Here is an 11,234-nt window from a genome sequence, read left to right as displayed (position 1 = left end):
CCCCCACGCGCCGTGGGCTCCCCTGGTCTCGGCGCCTCGCCTCGCCCTGACGGCCGAGGGTTGCAGCAGCCACTGCCACCAGCCCCTCCCCAGAGCAGAGACTTTAATTAAAAGGTGACTAAAAAAGAGAGGCCCCGATGCACCGGGTTGTTTTGGTATAAAAGGCCGAGGTCGGCACCCCCAGTCCGGCAGAGCCTGTGTCCCCTGGGCCCGGCGGGGGCTGCGGGGGTGCCCTCTCTGCCGGGGGGACAGGCCAGCCCGAGCCCCCCGCCGAGCGCTGCAGGAGGGACGAGTGCCCCCCAGGTCCGTCAGGCCGTTCCCATCGGCTGGGGGATCCCCGGGCCGGTGCCGGTGCCGCCTCACCGCAGGCTGCTGCTGCTGCTGGCCTGGGAGCTGCCCACCCCCGGGTGCTCCGGGCTGTGCCGGTTCTGCGGAGGAAGGACAGACGCATCCCGTGAGACCGCCTGCTCCGCAGCAGCACCCCCGGGAGCGGCCGCTCGCTGGCTCCGCGCCCTGCTGCCGCCCGACGGCCCCCAGGGTGGACACAGGCTGGGCCTCGGCCCCCGGCTCCCCCCACCCACCTTCTTTTTCTTCTTCTCTTTCTTCTTCCTCTTCCGCTCCGGATCCTCCTCTTTCTTCTTCTTTTTCTTCTTGTGGTCAGAGTCCGAGGGGGTTTCTGGGGAAAGGAGAGCGCTGGCTGAGCGGGGCGTCCCCCGGGGCCGGAGGGAAGAGGGGGCGGCTGCGGCAGCGAGGCGCAGCCCCTTACCTGGGGGGACGGGGTCCTGGGTGCGGCTCTGCTTGTGCTTGTGCTTGTTCTTCTTCTTGGGCGGCTGGATGTGCATCAGGCGGCACTGCTCGGGCAGCTGGGGAGGGCAGACGGGGCCGGTCAGGCCGGGCCGGGCGCCTCCCGCCCGCGCAGCGGCCCCCCCCAGCCCGCAGCCCCCGCTCACCGGGCCAGCGTGGAGGCGGAAGCCCGTCAGCATGGTGCCGGTGAGGGGCGTGAAGGAGCTGCCGCAGATGGGCGGCTTCTCGATGAGGGAGCGCAGGCTGCTGTTGTCGTGGGAGCCGGGCAGGTCGATCATGCCGGGCAGGTCGGGGAGGAAGTTGCTGAGCTTCTCCTTCACCTTCTTGCCGCAGAACTTGTTGTAGGCGTGCTCCAGGTTGTAGTGCGTGATCAGGTTGGTGCTGCCCGTCAGCTCCGTGGTGCCTGCGCCAGCCGCCCGCCGCGGGGAGGGGATGGGGATGGGGGGGTGCTGCGGCCCCGCCGGGCCCCCCGCCCCGGCCCCGGGCCCCCCGGCCCTACTCCCCGCCCCGGCCCCGGGACCCCCGGGCCCGCTCCCCCCCGTCTCGATCCCGCTCCCCACCCCGCCACCAGGGACCCCCGGACCCGCTCCCCACCCCCGCCCCGGCACCCCCGGCCCCGCTCAGGCCCCATTTCCCCCCTCGATGGCGAGCGGCTTGGCCCCGCCCCCCGCGCGCTCATTGGCCTACCGCGCTGTCAGTTCGCGCCTCCCCGCCCACCACCCTCTCCCCTCATTGGCCCGTCGCGCCGCCAGTTCCCGCCGCGCCCCCGTTCCGCCGCGCCGATTGGTCGAGCGCGGCGCCCGCCCCCCGCCCCGCGGCCCCGCCCCGCACCTGGCAGCTCCCGCAGCAGGTAGAAGGGGCCGCAGGCGGCCTTGCGGGCCGCGTCCTCGCCCGGCGGCGGCGCGGCGGCGGCGGGGGGGGGCGCGGCCCCGGCGCCCGGCGCCTTGGCGGGTCCGAAGCCCAGGGCAGCGGCGGCGGCGGCGGGCGGCGGCTCGGCCCCGCCGAACAGCGCCGAGAAGTTCTCCATCTTCCCGGCCTGCCCCGCGCGGGGCCGCCCCGCCCCGCCCCGCCGCGATTGGCCGAGCGCCGCCTAGGCCCCGCCCGCCGCCCCTGTTGCTAAGGGAGACGCGGCCCCAGCCTTCTGATTGGCCGCTTCTCCCTTCCCCCCCTCCCATTAGCCCACCGGCGTAGGGGAAGCGCTGGACAGCGCCGCTCGCTACTGGCCAGCGGGGGAGAGGTCCCGCCTCCCGCAGGCGGGCGGCCCAATAGGAGCGGAGCGGGGCGGGGCGGCCGGGCAAAATGGCGGTGGTGGCGCCGCTGCTGGCGCTGCTGTATTCGGTGCCGGGGCTCTGCCGCTGGCTGGCGCGGCCGTACTACCCGCTGTCCGCCCTGCTCGCCACCGCCTTCCTGCTCGTCCGCAAGGTCCCGCCGCTCTGCCAAGGGCTGCCCTCCCAGCGGGAGGATGGCAACCCCTGCGACTTCGACTGGGTGAGGCGCCCCGGCCCCGGCCCAGCCCCGCGCCCCCCGGCCCCGGCCTGGCCCCAGCCCCGGCCCAGCCCCGCGCCCCCCGGCCCGCCCCTCGGCCTGCACCCTGCGGGCCTGGCTCCCCTCCGGCCCCCGCCGCCTGCCGGGCCTGGCACCCCCGGGTCTGCCCTGCGCCCCGCTCTGGGCCTGCGTCCCCGGCCCAGCCGAAGGAGGGGGGAAGCCCAGTGGCCACCGGCGTTGCTTTGCCGGTGCTGTCCCGCTGCTGAGGGGCTCCCCAGGCACCGGCGAGGACGGGAGGCCGTGCCCGTCATTGCAGGGGCAGCCCCCTCTCCTTGCTGTCTCCCTCTCAGGACTCGGGAGGGAAAAGAGCCCCGGGAGGAGGCAGGGAACTGGCAGGGCCTTGGGGCCAGCAGGGCCTGGCACGGCCGCGGCCGCTCGTCCCTGTGCCAGGCTGGGCCAGGAGCAGCCAGGCTGCGGGAGGGCGGCGTGGCTGCAGCCGGCGCTGGCGGCTGCTCCCAGGCTCTGCAGCCTGGCAGCGCCGGGCGGCTGCAGGGCCCTGTGGGTGCCTCCTGCTCACGCCGTCTCTCCTGTCCCAGCGGGAGGTGGAGATCCTCATGTTCCTCAGCGCCATCGTGATGATGAAGAACCGACGCTCCAGTGAGTTGGGGCCTGTGCGCTGGGGTGGGCGCGGGGGGCTGTGGGGCCGCTCGTGGGGCCTTCCCCAAGGAGCTGGATGGGTTGGGGTCTGGAGGACCAGATCTGGCCCTCCCTCAGGATCCCTCCGGTCTTCTGGGGGGATCTGGCCCCATCTTGTATCCCTCTCGCCCTTCCCCAGTCACCGTGGAGCAGCACATCGGGAACATCTTCATGTTCAGCAAAGTGGCGAACGCCATCCTCTTCTTCCGCCTCGACATCCGCATGGGCCTGCTCTACCTCACACTCTGCATAGGTGAGACCGGCGGGGGGGACCCCTAGCACCGGGGCAGCAGCAGTGCCCCCCCGGGCACGGCTCTGCCTGTCCTCCGTGCCACCCGGCTGGAAGGGTCGGAGCTCCCTCTCGCCATGGGGCTGACCTGCGGCCTTCGCTGCCGGAGGAGGCTGCAGGCGTAAGGAGTCTGCGTGGGCTGAGGGGGCAGCGGTGGGCGAGGGGGGCTCAGGAAGCGCCTTGAGGGGCAGCCTGCCTGCCCCAGCGCTCTGCCTCCGTCCCCCCGGGCTGCTCCGGGGAAGGAGGAGCCTCGTCCCAAACCCAGCCTGGGCCTCCCGGGGGCGGGGGGCTCAGGGGCGCTGTCGTTGCAGTCTTCCTGATGACCTGCAAGCCCCCCCTCTACATGGGCCCCGAGTACATCAAGTACTTCAGCGACAAGACCATAGATGTGAGTATCCTCCCTGGGGGGCTCCGGGGGGCTCTGTCTGCCGCCCCCTGCTGAGCCCCGCGCCCCTGCGGCAGGAGGAGCTGGAGCGGGACAAGCGGGTGACCTGGATCGTCGAGTTCTTCGCCAACTGGTCCAGCGAGTGCCAGTCCTTCGCCCCCATCTTCGCCGACCTCTCTCTCAAGTGAGTGGCATGTGCCGGGGGCCTCGGCGACGTGCGGGGCCAGGGCCAGGGGTTGCTCATGGCCGTGTGTCCCCGTCCTCCCCAGGTACAACTGCTCGGGGCTGCACTTCGGGAAGGTGGACGTTGGCCGGTACACGGATGTCAGCACCAGGTCTGGGGGGAGACGGCCGGGGCAGTGGGGCCTGGGCCGCGGCAGAGTCCCCAGAGCCCCCCGCGCTCACTGTCGGCCTCTCCCCCTCCGGCCACAGGTACAAGGTCAGCACCTCACCCCTCACCAAGCAGCTGCCCACCCTCATCCTCTTCCAGGGCGGGACGGAGACCATGCGCCGGCCGCAGATCGACAAGAAGGGCCGGGCCGTGTCCTGGACCTTCTCCGAGGTGGGTGGGACCCCGCTGCCCCCGGCGTAGGATGGGACCCGCAGCCGCCCTGTGCCCTGGGGAGGGGGCAGCGGGGTCCGGGGGTGCCGACGCTGCTTCTGGGCCGCAGGAGAACGTGATCCGGGAGTTCAACCTCAACGAGCTCTACCAGAGGGCCAAGAAGCAGGCGAAGCCGCGGGAGGAGGGGCCTGAGGAGCCCCCCGCGCACCCCGACGGGGAGCTCAAGAAGGAGAAGTAGCAGCTGCCCTCTGCTCCCGCCGCCCCCGCGCCCGCGGGGCACCCACACCGGCCCCGGCCCCGCGGGCCCTGCCCGGCCCTGCCGGCACCGCTCGGGGGTCCCGGGCGAGCAGGGCGCCCCCAGCGGCAGGGAGCCCCCGCCCTCGGTTAACGCTCATCCTCATCGCTGACAATAAACGGCCCCTGCCCGTGACCGTGACCGTGACCGTGACCCTGTCCGTGACCGTGACCTGGGGGGGCGGGTCCCCCTGCGCAGCTGGGGGCGGGGCCGTGGGCATGGTGCCGCGCTCTGATTGGCTGGGGCCGTCGCGAAGGCGCCCCGCTCTGATTGGCTGGCGCCGCGGCGCATAGTGCACGGCGGGGAGGGGGGCGCGGCGGGCGGAACCACTGACCCTGCCCGGGGGGGGGGACATACAGGCGTTACCGCGGCCCGGGCCGCCCCGCCACCCGTGGCCCGGGAAGGGCGAGGGGGCCCCACGGAGGCGTGCGGTGGGGAGGAGGGGAGCGGCCCGGTTCCCTCGGCCCGCGAGCTCCGCAGCGCCGTTCAGCCCCGACCTCCCCCTTCCGGCCCCCCCCCCCCGGCGGCTCTCCCGAGTGGCGGAGGCCGGCGCGCGGTCCCGGCACGTGGTCGGCGCGGCGCGGCAGGTAGGAGGCGGCGGGGCCGCGCCGGGCTCCGCGCCCCCGCAGCGGGACCCGGGACCCCCCTGCCCCCTCCCCGCGGCGGCGCGGCCCTCGGGACCCCCTCCCCGCCCGCTCCTCCGCGGCGGCGCCCCCGGGACCCCCCCGCCCCCGGGCGGGACCCCCCCCGGCCCCCCTTCGCCCGCAGGGGGCGTCCCCGGGTCCCCGCCCCCCACGCGGGACCCCTGTGGGGACCCTCCCCCCCCCCCCCAGCAGCGCGGGTCCCCCCCCCCCGGCTCCCCCTTCCCGCCCCCCGCGGCCCGGGCCCCCATCGCCCCGGCCTCTCCCCAGGATGGCTCCCCGCGGGAAGAAGCGCGGGGCGCAGCGGCCGGCGGCGGCCGAGGCACCGGAGCAGGCGGGTTCCCCGCAGAAGCGGGCGCGCAGCCAGGGCGAGGGCAGCCCGGGGGGCACCGGCCCCCGCGTCGTCATCGAGCACTGGTGAGCGGGGCGGGCGGGGGGGGGGTCCCGGGAGCCCCCCGGGCGCTGACCCCCCCTCTCCCCCCAGCAAGAGCTGACGGGTGTTCGGGCGCAACGCGGCGGCGGTGAGCGAGGCCCTGCGCGGGGCCGTGGCCCACCTCCCCGTGGACATCAACCCCCGGCAGCCGCGCAGGAACAGCTTCGAGGTGTCCCTGGTGAAGGAGGACGGCAGCAGTGAGTGCCGGGGCCGGGGGGGGCGGGGGGCTCCCCGGCACCGCTGACCCGTCCCCCCTCCTCCTCCCCAGCCGTGGAGCTGTGGAGCGGCATTGGGAAGGGGCCCCCCCGCAAGCTGAAGTTCCCCCAGCCGGAGGCCGTGGTGGAAGCCCTGAAGAGCAGCTTGGCGTAGAGGCAGCGGCCAGGTGAGCGGGGATGGGGATGGGGAGAGGGATGGGATGGGATGGGGAGAGGGATGGGATGGAGACAGGGACAGGATGGGGATGGGATGGGATGGAGACAGGGACGGGATGGGGATGGGGACCACACCGATCGCCCTCTCCCCACAGCCAAGCCGGGACCGGCACCCGCAGCGCGAGCGTCCATGAAGAGGCGAGACGAAGTGGGGGGCACCCGCCAGCCCCAGTCCCGTCTCCGATGCCACAGCTCCGCTGCGAGCAGCCACCGCCGGACCCCCCGGCTCCCCCTGCATCCCCCCTCGTCCCCGCTGTTCCCCAATAAAGCCTAGCAGCCCCACGGCGCAGCTCTGCCAGCTCCAGCGCTTTATTTCGATGCCACGCAGCCCGGGGCGGGTGCAGCCCCTGTGCCTGGGGCACGGGCAGCCCTGCCTGCGGTGCCCTGCGTGCAGGCAGCGGTGTGGGGGGCCGAGCCGGCCCCCCTAGGTGAGGACGTCCACCTCCTCATCCGACTCGGACGAGGCGCAGGGCCAGACGCAGAGGGTGCCGGGGGGCAGGCAGGGCTCTGCCGTCCCCACATCCACCTCCTCCTCCTCAGGGTCACCTGGGGAGGCCGCCGGTGGCAGCGCCTGCCTGCAGCCCTGCTGAGGTGCGGGGAGCACCTGGTCCTGCTTCCTCCAGGCCGCCCGGGGGGGCCGCCGGGGCGGCGAGCGCCTGACCGCTCGCCCCGGTGCACCTGCATCCGGGGGAGGCCGCGGTTCCGTCACCCCATTGCCCGCTGCCACGGCGCTGGGCGCGGCGGGGGGCTGCCTCTCCCGCACCACCTCCCAGCGCCCCCCGCTCTCCACCTTCCGCAGCTTCACCCGCCCCACGGGGCCGGGGCTGGGGTGCGCGGTCGCCGGAGAACACGGCCGCTCCCGCGGGGGGACACCGCCACTCCCGGGGGGGACGCCGGCACCGCCGGGCTCGGCCCTGCCACCCGCCGCCACGGGGGAGCCGTGCCGGAGGGGGCGCAGGCAGGAGCGGTCGAGCTGCCGCTGGGGTCCCAGCCTCACCAGGCGTCCCCCCCGCAGCTGCAGCGACTCGAGCTCGGTGACGCGGAGGCGGCGGGCGGCTGCCAGCACCTCCTGCGCCTCCTCCCGCGTGGCCTCCAGCTCGGCGGTGTAGAGGAAGCGCACCAGCTTGCGCAGCACCCCGATCTTCAGCCCCCCCAGCTCCAGCACCACCCTGCGACCGCGGGGGGGCAGCTCCCGGCCCAGCTGCTCCATGAAGAAGGGGCTGCAGACGGAGAGGACGCAGCAGTGGGCCGCCACCGCCTCGCCTGCAAAGCAACAGCGGCTGTCACCGCCCCGCAACCCCCCCTGCTCTCCCCGATCCTCCCTGGGGGGCTGCTGGGACCCTGCCCGCTCACCTTCAGCCTGCAGGACCACGTCGCAGAAGGCATCGGCGCGCTGCTGCTGCTGGTGGAGGTGCTGGAAGGCCGTGCGGAGCAGGCGGGTGCTGCGGTAGAGCAGCCTCGGGGTGGCCGACGGAGAGCCCATGGGCAGCCTGCGGAGACAGCGCGGCGCTGGGGACGCGGGGACTGGCACCTGCCTCCCCCACTTCGGACTGGCCTGAACGGTTTGGGACTGGGATGTAGCGGCGCCTGCACAAGAGCACAGGCGCGTTTTGCATCGCCCGTGCAGCCACGCGACGGTCTGCACAGCGGCACAGCCACCGTGCAAAGCCCCGTGTGTCTGTGCTATGGTCCACACAGCCGTGCACCAGCCGTGCACCAGCCGTGCACGCCTGTGGGGCTGCTTGCGTGTCATCCAGTGCCCGGGCAAGGGCCCCCGCGGAGCTCCACCGGGCTGCGCGACGCCCCACGCGCCCCTGCCACCCCCTGGGGCTCCGCTCGGCCACCAGAGGGCGCCGGCCACGGCGATTTTGGGGGAAAAACGGGCGGGTTCGGAGCCCGCCGCCCGCCCCCCGCGCCCCGCCCGCCCCCCGTCTGAGGCGCGGCCGCAGGCGCCCGGTCCCCGCCCCCCGCCCCCGCCCCGGGCCCGCCGCGTACCTGCCGGCGGGGGGCGGGGGCTGCCGCCGAGGCCCCGAGCAGGGGACGGGCACCGGCACCGGGACCGTGCGGCCACGCGCGGACGCGCCCCCTGCCCACAGCCCGCGCGCGCTTCGCGCCCGCCGCCCCGCGTGGCCCGGCGGCTCGCCCCGCCCAGCAACGGCCCCGCCATTGGCCCACCTGCCGGCCAATCGCGTCCCGCCAGCCAATGGCGGCGCGGCGGGGGGCCGCGGTGGGCGGGGCGCGAGGGCGCGGTGCCGCCGCCGTGGCGGGGCTCCCTGCGGCGGGGGGCGGCGGGGGCTGGGGGGACGTCCAATCGCCGGCCTCCGCCGCCGAGGCCTTCCCGCCGTGACCCCGGCCGCTTCCCTCGGCTGCGGTGCCTCTGCGCCGGCCAAAGCCTGGGGGCAAAGGCGCGCGGTTCGCTGCAAGACGGCGTCCGGCGTGGGGCTGTGCGGGGCCGGGCTGGGGGCGCGCGGGCGGCAGGCTGCGGGGCCGACCCCCGCCATGGGGCCGACCCTCGCCGCGGGGCTGAACCCCGCCATGGGGCCGACCCCCGCCATGGGGCCGACCCTCGCCGCGGGGCTGAACCCCGCCATGGGGCCGACCCCCGCCATGGGGCCGACCCTCGCCGCGGGGCTGAACCCCGCCATGGGGCCGACCCCCGCCATGGGGCCGACCCTCGCCGCGGGGCTGAACCCCGCCATGGGGCCGACCCCCGCCATGGGGCCGACCCTCGCCGCGGGGCTGAACCCCGCCATGGGGCCGACCCCCGCCATGGGGCCGACCCTCGCCGCGGGGCTGAACCCCGCCATGGGGCCGACCCCCGCCATGGGGGCGACCCTCGCCGCGGGGCTGAACCCCGCCATGGGGCCGACCCCCGCCATGGGGCCGACCCTCGCCATGGGGCCGACCCTCGCCGCGGGGCTGAACCCCGCCATGGGGCCGACCCCCGCCATGGGGCCGACCCTCGCCATGGGGCCGACCCTCGCCACGGGGCTGAACCCCGCCATGGGGCTGACCCCCGCCACGGGCCGGTCTGCGCCCTCCCGCTGCGAGGAGCGAGCGGGGACAGCGCGCCCTGGCCCGGCCTTGGCCCTCGCCTCGGCGGGGTGTAGGCCGGGCGGCCAAGCCCTAATTTGAGGCGAGAGCTCCGTGCCGCTGGTGGCCGCCGCCGCTGTGGCGCTGAAGCGCAGGAGATCGATAACCGGGGAGCAGAGCAGCGCGGGGGGGCCCTGGAGCGCCTCGGTTCAGAGCCCTGCGCCGGGCCTCGTTTTGGGTTTTCAGACGCTGTCGTGGCCTTGCGTGTGAGAAGCGGCGCTTTCGCGGCTCGCCGACGCCTCGGGAGGAGCGGGGGACGCGCGCAGACAGCGGACAGAAAGGAGAAGATTGATGGTGGGTATTTTGGAAGCCGTCCTTCATGCAAACGATGCTGCCTACTTAGTTTGAAAAGTATTTTGTCATTTCATAAAGCATCCATTGTAAAAACATCTGCGTCAGTCACTCCGCACACACGAACAACAATTATAATAATCCCAGCCCGATTGCCCGGAGATATTAGCTGTTCTTACAAACAACCAAAGTGGGTGGAAATTTCAAGAGTTGCAGAAGAATAGGAGTCTAAATGACGCCGTAGGTTTTAAACCTACAAAATTTTCAAATGCAGTATCATCCCCTGATGTTTTCCATGGCTTTGCAGATGGATTTTCATCTGGTTTGAGATGTGAGGGTGGGTTTTTTTTCTCCATTTTTGCTGCGTGCAAAATGGATGCAAACCAAGAAGGAAAGTGCCTGACGATGGGTCTGGGCCAGCGGCTGCTGAGGTTAGTGGCAGTCTTTCCACTGACCTCGGGTGGCTTGGAGCCCAGCTGTAAATACCGAGGGATACAGCAAAACACATAATTTTGTATCAAAGTGCTATCATATGCTCATAAAAATAGAAGAAAAGTAGAGGAGATGTTTCCTCCCCCGCCCCTTGCAATCTTTTGGAATTACAATGGTCCGAGCTGTCACTTGGAAAGCTTGAGTTCACCCGGAGCGGATGGATCCAGCTACTGATTGAGGGGCCTGCCTGCCGATTTCAGAGCCCAGCGACTGCTGCCTCATGTTTTCAAATCCATCCGCAGCCTGGTGATCCGCTTGGGGGTCTGCATTGGCCCCGCACCCTTGGTCCCAGCCCTGGAAAACTCCCCATGGGAAACACCTTCAGCTTCAGGGAAGACCGCCGCCGCCCTGCAGAAGAGACGTAACTGGCCCTAGGACACGGCGAGCCGTTGGACTTCCCCGCTGCTGCGTAGTATTTTGTGTGGTGCCCCAACCACGCTGAGATGGCGGATCAGGGAGAGGGGATCAGAAGCGAAGCTGAGAGGAAAACCCCCCTCCAGCCAAGGCTGAGGCGCAAGCGGATGCTCCGACGGGGAGCCTGCAAGTGGGGGGACATCAGCAGTGGAAATCGCTTGCCAGCCGGGTGAGCCAGCCGGGGCAGAGACGTCAAGGGAAAGAGACAGAGCCATGTTGAAGCGAGATTACAAAATCCCAAGGCGCTGGTATCGGAGGACTTCCCCTGGCGATCAGCAGGCGCGGCAACATCCCGAGTACTGGGGAAGCCTGAATCTTTGGTGCTGGCTCGTGGACGGGGCTCGCTCCCCGCGTCCAAGCTCACCCGGTGCCTGTACGGCCCTGCTGCAAAGGGAGACGGAAAGGCTGCCCTCGCTCTGCCTGCTTCACCGAGAGCAGCAGTCATCAGGAGGGGAGAAATGCCCAGCATCTCCTCTCCTCCCTTTCATGTGGCTTGAGAAATCCTCTCCCGGGCTGGGAGCAGAGGCCGAGGTGTTCACCCGGTCGCCTTGCTCCGGCTGTGGAGGAATGAGCTGCGTTTGCTTGTCCACCCCAGGGAGGAACCCAAGGCACGGCTGGGCTCTTCCCTCCCCTTTGTGTCCCTCTGTGTCCCTCTTCCCACTCCCGAGGCCATCCCAGAGGCAGGGGCAATAAAAGGGTGAGCAACCCCCGTCTGTCCCTGTCCTGGGACACACTCAGGGCTACCGGCGGCTCCTCTCTCCGCAGGAGGAGCAGAGAGCTGCTCGCTGCAGCCACCTCCTTGGATGAGGGGTGAACACACACCCTGCACCCCTGGCAGAGAGCGCAGGGGGTTGGAGGCCCCGTGGGCTCTTGGGCTGACAGACGACAGGAGGGACAAAGTCCCTCAGCTCCACAGGCATCAG

At 72.4% G+C, this 11,234-nt stretch overlaps 4 protein-coding genes across 4 annotated transcripts; 2 read left to right on the top strand and 2 right to left on the bottom strand.

Annotated features, from left to right (window-relative positions):
* Nucleotides 1-88: 88 nt before the first annotated feature.
* Nucleotides 89-1,864, bottom strand: MED19 (mediator complex subunit 19). The gene is made up of 5 exons (XM_087738796.1): nt 1,636-1,864; nt 951-1,207; nt 767-863; nt 582-676; nt 89-428 (listed from the first exon to the last, which is right to left on the bottom strand). Exons 1-5 carry the CDS (start codon nt 1,829-1,831, stop codon nt 360-362), a joined length of 714 nt encoding a protein of 237 aa, XP_087594922.1. The 5' UTR covers nt 1,832-1,864; the 3' UTR covers nt 89-359.
* A 203-nt stretch (nt 1,865-2,067) lies between these two features.
* TMX2 (thioredoxin related transmembrane protein 2) lies at nt 2,068-4,657 on the top strand. Its single transcript, XM_087746674.1, has 8 exons — nt 2,068-2,292; nt 2,886-2,946; nt 3,125-3,238; nt 3,586-3,662; nt 3,737-3,843; nt 3,929-3,994; nt 4,092-4,221; nt 4,331-4,657. The coding sequence occupies exons 1-8, from the start codon at nt 2,104-2,106 to the stop codon at nt 4,457-4,459; spliced, it is 873 nt and encodes a 290-aa protein (XP_087602800.1). The 5' UTR covers nt 2,068-2,103; the 3' UTR covers nt 4,460-4,657.
* A 236-nt stretch (nt 4,658-4,893) lies between these two features.
* On the top strand, nt 4,894-6,319 carry SELENOH (selenoprotein H). Its single transcript, XM_087746675.1, has 5 exons — nt 4,894-5,103; nt 5,428-5,574; nt 5,642-5,787; nt 5,859-5,972; nt 6,117-6,319. Exons 2-4 carry the CDS (start codon nt 5,429-5,431, stop codon nt 5,957-5,959), a joined length of 393 nt encoding a protein of 130 aa, XP_087602801.1. The 5' UTR covers nt 4,894-5,103; nt 5,428; the 3' UTR covers nt 5,960-5,972; nt 6,117-6,319.
* A 126-nt stretch (nt 6,320-6,445) lies between these two features.
* Nucleotides 6,446-8,188, bottom strand: BTBD18 (BTB domain containing 18). Its single transcript, XM_087746769.1, has 3 exons — nt 8,017-8,188; nt 7,375-7,608; nt 6,446-7,284 (listed from the first exon to the last, which is right to left on the bottom strand). The coding sequence occupies exons 1-3, from the start codon at nt 8,186-8,188 to the stop codon at nt 6,446-6,448; spliced, it is 1,245 nt and encodes a 414-aa protein (XP_087602895.1).
* Between the last annotated feature and the right edge of the window lie 3,046 nt (nt 8,189-11,234).

The sequence above is a fragment of the Nipponia nippon genome, unplaced genomic scaffold, assembly GCF_047370975.1.
Source record: "Nipponia nippon isolate SJK-2023a ecotype South Korea unplaced genomic scaffold, ASM4737097v1 scaffold_10, whole genome shotgun sequence".
In the NCBI taxonomy this organism is placed as follows: Eukaryota; Metazoa; Chordata; class Aves; order Pelecaniformes; family Threskiornithidae; genus Nipponia; species Nipponia nippon.
This window is presented reverse-complemented; position numbering and strand designations above follow the sequence as displayed.